The sequence below is a fragment of the Homalodisca vitripennis genome, chromosome 4, assembly GCF_021130785.1.
Source record: "Homalodisca vitripennis isolate AUS2020 chromosome 4, UT_GWSS_2.1, whole genome shotgun sequence".
Classification (NCBI taxonomy): domain Eukaryota; kingdom Metazoa; phylum Arthropoda; class Insecta; order Hemiptera; family Cicadellidae; genus Homalodisca; species Homalodisca vitripennis.
In genome coordinates this window covers 64,204,588-64,219,049 of record NC_060210.1, presented here as the reverse complement: position 1 = coordinate 64,219,049, position 14,462 = coordinate 64,204,588, and the positions used below count along the sequence as shown (strand labels likewise).

General features: G+C 32.2%; 1 protein-coding gene across 1 annotated transcript; it reads right to left on the bottom strand.

The window, feature by feature from the left end:
- Positions 1-2,273: 2,273 nt before the first annotated feature.
- On the bottom strand, positions 2,274-12,589 carry LOC124359410 (eukaryotic translation initiation factor 1A, X-chromosomal). The gene is made up of 6 exons (XM_046812132.1): positions 12,303-12,589; positions 9,661-9,744; positions 7,160-7,263; positions 6,158-6,290; positions 5,580-5,683; positions 2,274-3,475 (listed from the first exon to the last, which is right to left on the bottom strand). The coding sequence occupies exons 1-6, from the start codon at positions 12,316-12,318 to the stop codon at positions 3,470-3,472; spliced, it is 447 nt and encodes a 148-aa protein (XP_046668088.1). The 5' UTR covers positions 12,319-12,589; the 3' UTR covers positions 2,274-3,469.
- Between the last annotated feature and the right edge of the window lie 1,873 nt (positions 12,590-14,462).

The window sequence follows — 14,462 nt, the reverse complement described above, 5'->3', positions numbered from 1 at the left end:
TAATGGCAAAATATAGAAGTCTCAAAGCAGTGTACAAACGTGAGATAAACAGAGCTAAACTTTGTCATAACAATAGTGTAATAGATAGATCCAAAAATAAAAGCAAAGCTGCTTGGGGCATAATAAAAAAGTCAGCCAAAGTCAACAGCAGGCCAGTTCCCAAGTCTCATTTTCTCAGTCCTGACACTTTTAATGATTTTTTTGTCTCTTCTGTGGAAGATACTTGTAAAAACATTGGTAATAGTACCTATGATTATTTTTATTATCTTGACAAGTCCTGTAACTCAGAGACTATAAATTTTAACTTTAGTTTTAAGGAAATTAAGGTGGAGGAAACCTATGGAGCTATTCTTAGCCTAAGCAATAGCACATGTTTGGATGTTTTTGGTATCAATGCACATGTACTAAAAGCTGCTGCCGAACATATTTGTGAGGTCTTGACTTACTTGTTTAATGAATGTATTAATAGTGGAACTTATCCTGATATATTTAAGATTAGTAAGGTTATTCCTGTTCATAAGAAAGGTCCTATGGACAAGCATTGCAACTATAGACCTATTTCTATTATTCCAGCTGTGTCGAAGGTCTTTGAGCGGTTGGTACATGGGCAGATTGTGGCTTATTTAGAGTCAAATAAGTTATTCAGTGACTGTCAGTTTGGTTTCCGTTCTAATCGCAGTACCATAAAAGCGGTACAGGCTCTTGTAAGTGCTTGTTTTGATGGCCTTGAACAAAAAAATGTTGTTAATTTTAGAAGTTATGACCTTTCAAAGGCTTTTGATACTGTTGAACATAGTATTCTAGTCAATAAATTGAAATTTTATGGTTTTAATCAATTAGTTTTAGATTTTTTTAACTCTTATCTGACAAATAGGTCACAATGTGTATATTTAAATGGCTCATATTCAGTAACTAAACCTGTTAACTTTGGAGTGCCGCAAGGCTCAATACTGGGGCCAACATTATTTATTCTTTATATTAATGATCTCCCAGGAAATATAAATGACAGCTGTGTAAATACTTATCTCTTTGCAGATGACTTGGGGCTGTTGGTTAGTACTGAATCAGCCTTGGACAATGTAAATAAACTTAGCGATAAGAATTCTACTGTCTTGGATTGGTGTTCTGCAAATAAACTTTACATAAATATTGGAAAAGTTCAGGACCTACCTCTTAATTTGTACAGTAAAAGTAGTGTAAATAGTATTAAGTTTCTTGGAATATACGTTCAGTCGAATCTCAAGTGGCATGATCATATTAACTATATAGCCTCTCGAGCTGCTAAAGGTGTTTTCTTAATTAGGGCATTAAAGGGCACAATTTCAACTGATTATTTATTGTTTGTATACTATGCTTATGTTCATAGCTTTATCACTTATGGAATCACCTTATGGGGCAATACACAGTATGCAACAAAACTTTTTATTCTGCAAAAAAGGGCTGTTAGATTGATTGCCGGTGTATCTAACAGAGATCACTGTAAAGCTTGGTTTGCAAAGTTTAATATTTTAACCCTGCCATCCGTTTATGTATTAAGTGTTTTGATGTATGTTAAAGATAACTTGAATGACCTTGTTAGCCTTAGTGATAACCATAACTATTTTACGAGAAATAGGAATGATCTGTTGCTGATGAAGTGTAAATACACAAGCACGCAAAGTAGCTTTAGGTATCTGGGAATCAAATTGTACAATGCTTTACCTGAACATATAAAAATATTATCTAGGCCTAGGTTTGAAACCTCCATAAAAAACATGTTGCTTAAGAAGTGTATATATAGTGTAAATGAATTTTACAATGCTAGTAATAGTATGCTTCTTTAACTAGTTTCACATGTTATAACTTGTTGACGTTGTTATACACTATTGTAGTGTCCTGACAATAAATGATTTGATTTGATTAAAATGTTTTACACTACTTACACTATATCAGTGTCAGCATACTTATCGTTGTTTCAAGTCTGTTTATAAATATATTTAATGTAAACGAGACGGGAAACAGCACTTGTGTAATTGTTATAGTTATAAATGAATTTGTTACCATTTAGTTGCTATAATATATTCTCCAAAATGGTAGTAAAATACCAAACTGGCGATATATCGATGGTTGTCAGGAAGGAAAAAGCATGAGCTGTCGCGATATGCCAGTTGGCCCTCAACACTCTACTTTACCGTAAATATATTGACAGCTGGTCCTAAAAAGGTTAAATTAAAACAACTTTGTGTAACTGAAAAAAACATGCCAAATTTGGAGGAGCCAATAAATATAGACAGTTTCATAAGACTGGGCTAACATATTTATTTACAAAATATAATACCAAACTTTTATTAAACCAACGCAAGATGGAATGAACAACAAAAGTGGCGACATGCCCAATCTTACACGGACCTGACGTGACTAGCAGACAGAGTTGAGTAGAGATGAACAGCTGAAGTAGTCTAGACATTCTGAGTACCCGAACACTGAATGGATGACGAAAGGTTGGAGGTTGTCACAACTGACAAATATAAGCTACACTAATAAAACTTTGAATAAAATAAATACTGCTCCATAAATTTAGAATTATAACCCAAAAAATACATTGGAAATAAATACTGAAGAAATATTTTCTGTGCACTTCCAAACATATTTTAATAAAATATTTATAACAACGTGTGGAATTCATGCTGTCAATAAACTTACATTTTATATTCTACATTATAATTAAAACAAGATATATTTAAGAATATCTATTGTACAAGTGTGATTATATATTAATTAATATTTGATTTTTATCACTTGTATAGGGCAAGTTTTCATAAAAGAACAATTATAGCTATTTAAGCTTTGTACACAGCATTTCTTTAAATTAATATTGTTACTAGTATTTACATAAATTTAAATAAATAATTTACCAACTGGTAAATAATACATAGAGTTATATTTCAGTGCTCAGATACCAAAATAAAATAATAAAACATATATGATAATATTTGATCTCTTACTGCAATAGTTCTACTTATAATCTAAATACAAATTCAACTGTAAAGAAATTTTGAGTAAGTTTTCCCTCCCAAACTTTTAGCAGCTATATTTTAAATTTGGTTTAAGTTCTAAATTCTATTATATTTTTAGATCAGATTAAAGATGTTATCTCCCATCCTACTGCTCATAGCTGAACACTGTTAGCCTTTTATTTTTGTGCTAGTTTTTTGTAAAAATATAACATATAAAATAACAGGCTAGTATATAAACCCATTCACAGTTAACAACAATCTTCAAGAAATATAACTAATAAAACAATACCACTCAAGGAATATATTCAAAAATTTAATAAATTACCAATGAAAGGTTTAAGAAATAATAAAAATAAAATCAACCATAAATTTATATCACTGTAACAAAATGTACACAAGCTAATAGACTATGAGGGGAGGGAAAGGAGAAATGGCATGGAGGGGAGAAGTGAGATTTCTGGTCGGTCGTGGTATCAGATCTGTAACAAATAAAATAATTTATAAGTTTTGTCATGAAAGTTAAAGAACCAATAACTTAGTAATTTAATCAAAATTTACAAAGAATGTCCACAGAAGATATCAGTGTTTTTAGTGCAATAGAATTATTTTTAACATATAGCAATTTAAACACAGACGGGTGAAGACTAAAATTAAGTTCTTCCATAAAATATAAATCATACCAATTTAAATTTAGTTACAAATAGAGATGTGCAATCTGTGCCAGAGATGAAATCGTTGCTATGAGTTCGGGACATCTGTGGATCAGTTCCAGTCGCCAACGACCCACCTCTAGTTATAAATGTGATGGTTTCAAGACTCGCTTGGAAATGTTTATCAAACAAGTATTGTAACTAATTTTTTCAGATTGTACACAATACTGATATCTAACATACACTTTTTGCTGTAAAATCTTAACAGAACTAATAAATAAAACATACAGTTGAAGTTATTATAAGGTTAAAAATATGCATAAACTATATTTTTGCTTTTTGAAATACACACATGTATTTTGCTATTAATTAATCTTGGAATTTTCTTTTTTTTTAATTTTTTACATAATGTATATTACTATTATTTTATTCTTATTTCATACTTGTAAGTTTGATCCTCTTATTGTTAACGATAAAGTTACATTTGATTACATGAAAAACACAGAATTACCATTTTATGCTATACTGCATTATTTTGCATATTTTATATACGCACTAATTTAGTAAAACATAGTAAATAAACTCCATAACAATTTATTTCTGTGTGCTTGCAATACAATATACAATGTGAATTAAAAGTATGGAAACACTCTACGTAGTTTTTGACGGATAAAGATAAAGGGATGGAACTCGGGAAACCTTTCTAGAAAATAGAAGTGAACTTTTTTGTGAAATTTTTGTCCGGTGTAAACGCAGTTAAGTCGAGATTTGGATGTGACCATGATATTAAAACATAACTTTCTTTGTTTTAACCTACGTAATTTGATGACAATCAGAACGTGTGTGACGAGCAATCGTTCATAGACCAACAGAGGCCTCTGCGGCAATACAAGCGGTAAGTTGTGAGCACTGGATCGAGCGGCGACTTTTAATGTTTGTGTTTTACATATAGGCAACACTCGACACTAGCCACGACAGACGTTAAGCGGCAGAGCAATTCCACACAATGGCGCTTGTCCAATGCCAATTCTAGATATTAAATGTTTCTTCTGCCTCTCAACCCTCATCTCATTCTGTCTTTGCTGTGCAACAGGACGCAAAAACCCCCTTCTTGACGTTATTTGTTGTAGGAAGCCCACTACTTTTTTCTCCAAAAGGTATCTTATCAGGCTTGGTAAAATTCAACTGTCATTCTGGTGTACTTAAAAAACCGGACTGCACCTCTCATCAAACCGTCAAACATTATATTATTCAACGAACCAAACTCTTAAGCCTGTTTAAAACACTACATTTTAGGTCTGTGCTATCTATCTAACACACATCTTTTAAATATACTATTCTGACTCAAGAATAAGAGATTGACAACTTCAGCGATTGAATAATACTTAAGAACAAAAAACCTTTTTGTATTGCGGCCACTACCACTATGCCGCTTTACCGCCTACAGTGTACTGCTCGTATAGTGCTGAGGTCCGAAACAATCGATTGGTTGATTTTAATTGTCCAATGCATTCTTGTTTTTTTTTGGGAGGGGGGAGAGGCTTGCCACGTCACAGGAGTAGAACTAACCAAGATAAACTCCACTACACTTGTGGAGGTAACCTTAGTTCAATATGTCAGATGGAGCTCAGTAACATATGCCGATCTTCATTCACAATTTCACGAACCACATCGTGTGAAATACGATGTTTCGAGATTAATGAGTTCTTGATTCATGAAGCTGTCAAATTATGTCTTGATTTTGTAAGTACTTGGACACGAAAAAATAATTTTAGAAAGTTTCCCGGTTCTCAGGAGAATTCCCGGCTTACCAGTCGGGTGGCCACCTTGATTAAGGAAACTATGCAAAAGTACCAATAAGGTAGGGTATTATCTTAAAATATCCAAAATAATCTGCTAAATACTGACAGACTGTGTAGTGAACAATTCTTACATTATCAACAGGGTCGCCTTCACCCTCGTCACTGATCTCGTCTCCAAACTCGATGTCCTCGTCGAATCCATCCTCCACAAACGTGACTGTGTCGTTGATGCGCACTACAACAAATAACATGTTATTCATTACAAACATCAGAATGAAGCAAACAGATATAATTCAAATAATTTAAATTCAACCTTATAAAAATAAGATGTATAAATAAAACCTATAAACAATTTCAAACTCTTAGTTTTTTCAAAAATGTATATGCAATTGTTCTGCTTATATATACTTTACTTACTTAACTGTCAAAAACATATTGCAACAAATTTCAATATTTTGAGACGATTTGTTTCAATGGAACAATATTATTTATTAACATTTTAGTCTATTAAAAATATTAGTTACATTTTCTGGCCTCTTATTGTATACAGTGTATTCATTTTTAAACTAATCATAAAAAAAAAAAATAATAATGGACTCCGGAATCATGAGAGACTAACCCTTAAAGAGCCACATTTAATACTACTGCCATAATCACTACCAATGTAACATTTTTACATATAAACATGAAACATATAAAACATTTTTACCTGTTTCTGGGAATTCTCCATAAGTTTTCAAGTTTCGTGCTTCATCTGGTGTGTATTTTAAGATGACATCGGCTTTGGCATCCTGGTAATCCCTCAGACCAATTAAGATAATATCTCCCTGGTTTATCCATACCTACAAGCAGCATTCAAAATAGATTTAAAATATAAGTAGAAAATATACATTTTAAAGTATTTGGTACAGTATAAGTAATTTTTTTTTAATTAATTTGTCTAGTCCTACTTGGAACTATTAACAGTTCAACATAAATTATTTAGATTAAAAATAATCAAACTCAAAAAATAAACCTAATGGCAATTAAATGTTAGTTATACATACTACAAAATAAACTCTACAAGACAGAAAATTCAGTTTATTTGATACTTAGGGGCAGAGTTTAGGAACATAATATACTCAGAGAAATTGTTGACAGCGTGGCGCTGTGCATTCCTTAACTATCCACAGCCTTCATCGGTATGTTACAAAATGTTTGACACAATAACCTGCTACCAAAAAGAGAGGAAACTACAGAAAGAAAAGAAATTAAACACGCCCAATAACTGTTTATAGTCCAGATGGAAGAAAGTGAACCCAGGCATTGGGTAACATACATCACTGCCCAGGATGCAAGTCACAAACACACATCACACTAACACAGGCGATAGTGTGACACAACAGGCTGTTGGGGCTGCAGTGCCCCACTTTCGCTTGAGAGACGTGTATTTGTGCTCATCACTTGCAACCTGTGCAAGTGACGTCTAACTATATGTATTTTACGTGTCTTCTCACCTCACAAAGAGGACAGATTTTAATTGCCGAAACATTGTGTCATACATTTTGTAATATATAATCGTGGTAAATGTCCGAAATCCTATCCTTTCAAACCTTCTGTCGTTAATAACAAAGTATCTTTTAACACTACGTAGCCTACACCTGTGGTTTTCTTAATGTAAACTGTATGAGTCAAGAATTAAAAAAGGACTTTACTTATTTATAAGACTAACCTTCTTTCTTAGCTTGCCGCGGATGTGACACAGTCGCTTTATGCCATCAAAACACATGGCTTCAAGTCGACCATTACCCAACATCTTTGTCACTTGGGCATATTCTGAAACATATGTCATTATTTATTATGTATTACTTAAAGTTGTGTTTCAACTTTATATTAATAATTCTGTTTCAAAACTTAAATAACCAGAATAAAAATTGTAATAATACACTGATAGACATTTGTTATTAGATAAAAAATGTACATGTAAATAAAATTAATAAATATTATGCGTGTAAAATATACATATACAACATAAAGCATGAAAAATAAAAAATAAGCATATGATATAAAATAAAAGAACAAAATCTTAAAGTGAACAAATATTAAATCATAGCGATTACCCTTTAGGGCTGATGGCAGGAGGCACCTGCATATTTATATTCATGTCTGACTGGTGTTAAAAGCACCCTGGTAAAACTTAATTTTCAAGGCCCTAATAAGAGGCTGTAATAGGTATCTATTAATTGTTTATTAATTTTCTGGTTTACAATTAATTATCTAAAATTCTATATAATTCAAGATATGTGCGGTAAACATATGAGCTTCTAAAAAATTAAATATTATATCATTGCAAATACACATGACCAGAAAATATATATTGGACAAGTGACTGAGTGAATATTTAGTTACTATCAATATAAATGACTAGTTTTTATTGCTGGAGTTTTAAGTATAAATAGTACAGGGAAAGTAAAATAATTCAAATATGACTAACTCACTTAATAACTGAACAGTATTTCAAAAACCACAACATTTTTCACTATTTAAAAAAAAAAACAAGTTGTTGAATTTTTGTATTTATACAATGCCATAAGCATACAATATTTATCTTAAAGTTTTTATATGAATAAAATTTATTTCCACAGCAATACAAATTGTTATACGGTTCATTATGTCTGTTAAAATTAAGGGTAAATATTAAGATCAGCGACTACCGCTCCGATCGCCGTAAGGTTTTTCGTACTAACACAGGTTAACGTAATTTCACCGAAAAAAATAGTCCCGATTATCGCTAACATATAAAAACCAGTTTTACGGCAGTACAATGTTGGCAATACAAAACACATAAATAACAAGATTTTCGACTATCAAACTAAAAACAATGGCCGACCATGGACGTTTTGATGAATTGACAGTAGCCACGTGACAAACAGGAAGGTTTCCGATTGGCCGGACGGGTCACGTGACCTATAGGACGGCTTCGATTGACCGCCAGACGTACACAAACGAACCCACATGGACAAGGAATAATTAGTGAAGTTATTGACATGGCTTGCGATGGTTCTTGTCACACGCTAAAAAGACCCTAGCTTGCCTATTCAAAATTCAGATCACGCGATGCTTGCCCGCTGCGCAGCGCTTCGCGCTGCTTGCTCTTTTAGAAAAAAAATTAACTCGAGCTTGCAAAGTCCAAGCCCAGATCACGCATAACTGCTTACACACACAACACTCAGACAGAACTAACGCAGGTTTCATTACAGGCAAAAGATAAGCGACGCGCTTATTACTGATAAGATAAGACGAGTTTATACTAGAATTAGTACATGGACTACTACCCTACGAACTAATAACACCAAAAAAAACGAATAAATGCATTGTCAGTCAGGTTTTTCAAATTTTATTTTATCCAAAATTTTTTTTGGGGGGGGAGTAAACGGCTACGGCGATAATCGGGACTACTTTTTTCGGTGAAATTACGTGCCCTACGAACTAATAACACCAAAAAAAAACGAATAAATGCACTGTCAGTCAGGTTTTTTTAATTTAATTTTTTCAAAAAAATTTTTTTTGGGGGGGGGGGAGTAAACGGCTACGGCGATAATCGGGACTATTTTTTCGGTGAAATTACGTTAACCTGTGTTAGAATGCAAAAAATTACGGCGATCGGAGCGGTAGTCGCTGAGCTTAAGATTTACCAAATTAAGTTTTTTGTGTTTTAGATTAGTTGTGTTACAGTGAATTCTCATGTTTCAAAATTATTCAAAAGATTTGAATAAAGAAAAATGGAGGCCAAAATTTCAATCAAGGCTCGTGTGTGTGTGTGTAAAATTAATTTCTCTTCAAGCAATTCATAATGAACATTTAACAATTTTGACCATTATTATTATATTCCTAATACCTCAGTAAACTTTAAATGGACATTGTTAAAATAAATCCTAGTTCTTGCCTAAAGACAAAATGGTCAAGAAATAAAATATGGTAGAATCAATCATAGGAAAAGTGCAGTAGTGTAGTGGTGATGGAGTAACCAAATGAGAAATACAGGCTTTGAAGAACTCTAAAAGGAGTTCAGTGAGGGACACTGTACAAATAATCTGATCACAATTTCTAATCAGATGGCTCTCATATTGGGCATAAGATCAAGAGCTTTTATGGTAATGCACATTCTCTTAACAAATGCAAGGAGCCTAAACTTTATTAGTTGCCCTTTTTAAAACTCAGATACCAGCTTACCTTGACCATCTTCTTTAAAAACCAATTCACGCTTCTCTGTTTCATTTTCATTCTTTCCTCTCCTACGATTTTTTCCTCCCTTTCCTGAAACAATAAACACAATAATGCAGTTCACTAATAATAATTCATTTAAATACTGAAGTTAAAACATACTCCCTTTTAGTACTTTGTTGGATAATCAGAACATTAATCAAGTAATTGAAATTAATGAAAGTACTTAAAGAAAGGAATATAGTTTGCAATGTTCTTGCTAAACTTTTTAAACAGATTATATCACATGCTGAAAATAGCATGTTGAATATCAAACCTCTTCTGTTAATTCCATCAATTTTAACGAAGAAATGGAAACATTATTAAATGAAACTTCAAGAGATTCTGGAACCATAATAGTTGAGCTCCCATTTATTAAAATTTATCTACAGATTCAGATTCTTTATTGGCTTTGGTTAATACAGCTAAGTCATAATATTACAACAATAAATTGTATATTAAAAATTACAACAACATTCACATTCTTAGATCATTAAAATCACAGTTAAAATATTCTTCAGTGGTATAAAAGCATTTTCTTCTTAACCAACTACATATCACACTTTTGTATTTATCAACAAGGTAGGCCTAATTACCTTACTGCTAATGGTAACTTGTTAGAAAAGTTGTTACAAGAAAAGTTAGATTGCTTTGATAATGAAGATGACTAAGTTAATTCTTCTGAAGTTATTACCAAATTCAAGAGGTTGAGTAAATGAAACATAAATTCAAGAGTGATATGGATTAAAAGTAATCCAGGGAGTGCTAAGGTATTAAATTAAGAACCATCAAAATAAATGAGGCTGCATATAAATGAGGTTATTCATTGTATTAGCAATGTAAGAAATATATTGACCCACTAGCATGCTACGAATGTTGACCACAAAAAATAGCAGTATCACATGTCCTACAATACAGTCTCATCATGATACTTTGAATAAATAGTTGTATTGTCCTGCTAGATAGCAGCAATGAACAAGCAGTGAAATCTTCCTAATATTATCCACCATATATTTAATGTTTCTGGTTAGCATAACTATATAAAACATTAATTTTTATTTTATTGTAGCAAGCTGTGATATTTGTTGATGATTTGATCACCGGGAGGAGAACACTTACAGTTGTAGTTGATGTGGTGTAAAAGAGTATGTTTGCAAGCAGTGTTAGAATATCCAACTTATTCACCAATTCTTGCTCCATGTGACTTCTAGATATTCCCTAAGGTATAATCTGCATTAAAAGGGCCAAAATTTGAGTCTGTGGAAGATGTAAAAAGAAAGCAGCACATGTTCTGAAGGAGCTGACTTCCTGAATTAATTTGAAACAATATTGTTACTCAGTATATTAAAAAGAGCTTTCAATAATTAATTTTAAATAACTATAATTATAAGGTTTTTGTATTATTGATAGTTTAGATATATTAATCAATAATTTGGTACCCTAGTTCGATTGTGATAGCGGTTGGTTAGTTAGACCTACGGCCAGCCAGGCCTACTAGTTTATCCTTTGAAATTACTAATTTTAAGTCACTAAAAACTTTAAGGAAATAAAATAGCTTGCCTAGCTTGATATCAATGAGTAACCACTTTTAAGAAATAAAGGAAAGAATTCTCCCGATGGGTTACCAGGAACCAAACCCACATGTTGAAGCCACTTAAACAAATCTCATCACTTGTGAAAAATATCTCACATATTTTCTCATATTCGTCACCATTTCCAAAGTCTCAAAGTATTAGTTACTTCTTGTTGTTTATTGTTTACATTAAAAGTACTATAACTAGTAAGTTGGAATCATGTGCTAAGTTAAATAAATTTTAATATCGAATTATTTCTTCGGATAAAAACATCGACCCACTCAATAAAAACAACCGAACGAGTGTAGGCCGCATATTAAAGTCTACCCCTTACTTTTAAATTGAAGATAAATTATTACTTCTTAAAGTTTTTAACAAAGCCTATCTGTAATGGTAACCTTCATTGCTTTGGAATAGCTATCATCTGCACTTCCTAAGAATATTTAAGTCTGATTAGAACTGACTGATAACATATTAATGTAGAAACAAGAGTTTGTTAATATAACAGTAAACTTTAAATTTAGACTAGCCTACCAAAAAGCAAATAGGCCAAATATTAAAACTTTTGATTGTATAGAGTGAAATTATAATGGCGAGGTAACAAAATGTAGGCCTACCTAACAAGATATATTACACACATACAAGATGATAATACAATATATATGTAAAATTAAGACAATCCTGTGTTTGAATTGTAAAGATTGTAAGCTAACCAATTTTGGATATAACTTAGAAGGCCTAGCCTACATTGTTAATGGACAGATGGATGTCTAAAGAATATATACATTTTGCTGTAGGAAAATAAACATTACGGCAGATGTAGTAATGCAACACATTTATAAACACTAAATATTACATCTCAGACGTAACGTAAGCAAAAAGGAGAAAGCAACTACCAATTCAATAATATATACTGTAGATGGAATGGGGTAGGACGTGATTTTATTTCCTTGAATGTCAATTTGTCACGCCTATAATATATTACACAAGAATCGATATTTCATAATACTTTAATACATTTTATTAAGTAAAACTTACCCTTATTCTTCGGCATTGTGATATACTCAGAAACGAACCCTGAAAATTGAAAGAGCTACACTCACGTATTGAAAACAAGAACTTATCTTGTAAGCACCATTACTCAAAACACCTAGAGGAAGTGAAGAGGGGTGAATCACTACTTAGTTCAAAGCAGATACCAATAAAGTTGTCAATAACGCTCTTGATTTTTAAAGATTTAGATTCCAATTAACAATTAATACTTTTAACCACAATTTTTAGTGAGAATATACAGAATTTGAACAGAATCAAATAAGATTTAGAATAATTCACTATATCAATCAATCGTTATATATATTTTGATCGTCTTATGACACTACCAAAGTCCACTCAGTCTGTCTACATACAGATTGTAGAAAAAACTAATCACAATCCTCATTTCGTATTTTTTTTCTCATCATATATAAGCCCACCTTTGAAGAATTAGTTACACCATCATATTATACAATGATTCAATGTTCAATACAATAACATGGTTCTTTGCACATATATTTTTCTCGTTCGTATAACTATTACGAAGTTGAATAAAGCATAAAATATCGTTGTAGTTAGAACATGTACATATCTTAATTATTGAATTATTACAAGTAAAATATGTTAATGTTCTATCCTTCAGAGTTTTTACGGCGTTCCTTGAAAACAAAAGACCTATTAACGATATCGGGATTTCGTAAACCACATCTCTAATTCAGAGCCAAAATGATAAATATTGAAGACTAAATATTGTCTTCCTGAGGTTTAGATCAAATCAGATAGGTATTCTCCAAATTCTCAAACCACGGATAGATCCTGAGTCATTGACTTGAGATACAAAGGAAATCATTTGTTTTAAGGATAGAAAAATTTCGCAATTTGCCCAGCTTACGCTCTTAGACGGTAAAGGGCTCTCTGATGACTCAGCTAATTTCGGTAACAGCTTCGTTAGCTCTTGAAACAAACCAATCATGTATTTTGACATCACGTACCTTATTGTTAATTGTATCCAGAAACTTTACTAACAACTGATGCCAAAATAAAACTAGCCAATTAATAGTGCCATACCTATTTTGTAAACTAGGATCAAAACAACATGTACATTCCCAATCTTCATAAAAATGTAACATTATAACTCGTAAAAAAGAGAGCGTTCATTTTCAATCATTATAAAAATTTAAAACTATAACTCGTAAAACAGAGAGCAAACAATGAAATAAAATTTGAAAGTGGAGTTTTACACCTTATTTAAGAAAAGAATTAATTGAGATGGATTAATGTCACCAGGAACAATAATACTGGAAGCATACGGAATGGAAGAATATTCTAAAAATAACGAAGCATTAACCGAATCGAATATAGCGCCGCGCCCACACACACACACACACACACGCGCGCGCGCGCGCGCGCGCGCGAGCGAGAGAGAGAGAGAGAGAGAGAGAGAGAGAGAGAGAGAAATCAGCAAATAAAAAAACATTTGGAATTTAATTTATTTAAATTGACTGGCAAGTAATTTATATACAATATGAACAAAGTAGGTCCCAAGATGGAACCCTGGGGACATTGTGTATTTAACGGATTTATTTATTGCTTAAATAATATTTAATCAACAGCTGTATCATCAAAATTATAAAGGTAACTAATATGCTATGATCCACGGTGTCAAAGACCTTGGACATATCAAAAGACCTGAATAAGACACTTTTCCCATTCGATCAAGTCCTTCAAGGAGGCCAGACAACAAGGAAAGTACTGCTTCAATAGTACTAAGGTTAGGCCTAAAACCATATCAGTTAGGTGGTGAGTTTAACTTTGCTGCGTTAATACCATAAATGTCAAGACTAGTACTATTTCTTAACTTGTTAATAACAGAGTAAACTCTTACAATCCCTTGTAAACTTTAAACTCTTTTAAAGAAAACTTTTTGGCTGAAACACTTTGCAAATTTTTAAGATAGTCCATGTGGTCACTAGGGATACAAGGAACGTTCTTACTAATTTCCTCAATTGAGTTAATAGGAGTTAAACCCTCAGCTGTCAGACAGTTGGGTACTGGTAGGGGCTTACAACTTCTTGATTGTTTAACAATACTTAAGGCAGATTTGGTTTTATTTTTGAGCTTCCGATGAAATTGTTGTTATAATTTAACTTTGCATTATGTAATTCA

Bases quoted from the DNA above. Each gene is read 5' to 3' on its own strand.
- LOC124359410 (XM_046812132.1), bottom strand. The intron at 7,264-9,660 runs GTAAGCTGGTAT...CATATGTTTCAG, and splicing joins TTTTAAAGAAGATGGTCAAG to AATATGCCCAAGTGACAAAG. The intron at 6,291-7,159 runs GTTAGTCTTATA...TGCTGCTTGTAG, and splicing joins GCGGCAAGCTAAGAAAGAAG to GTATGGATAAACCAGGGAGA.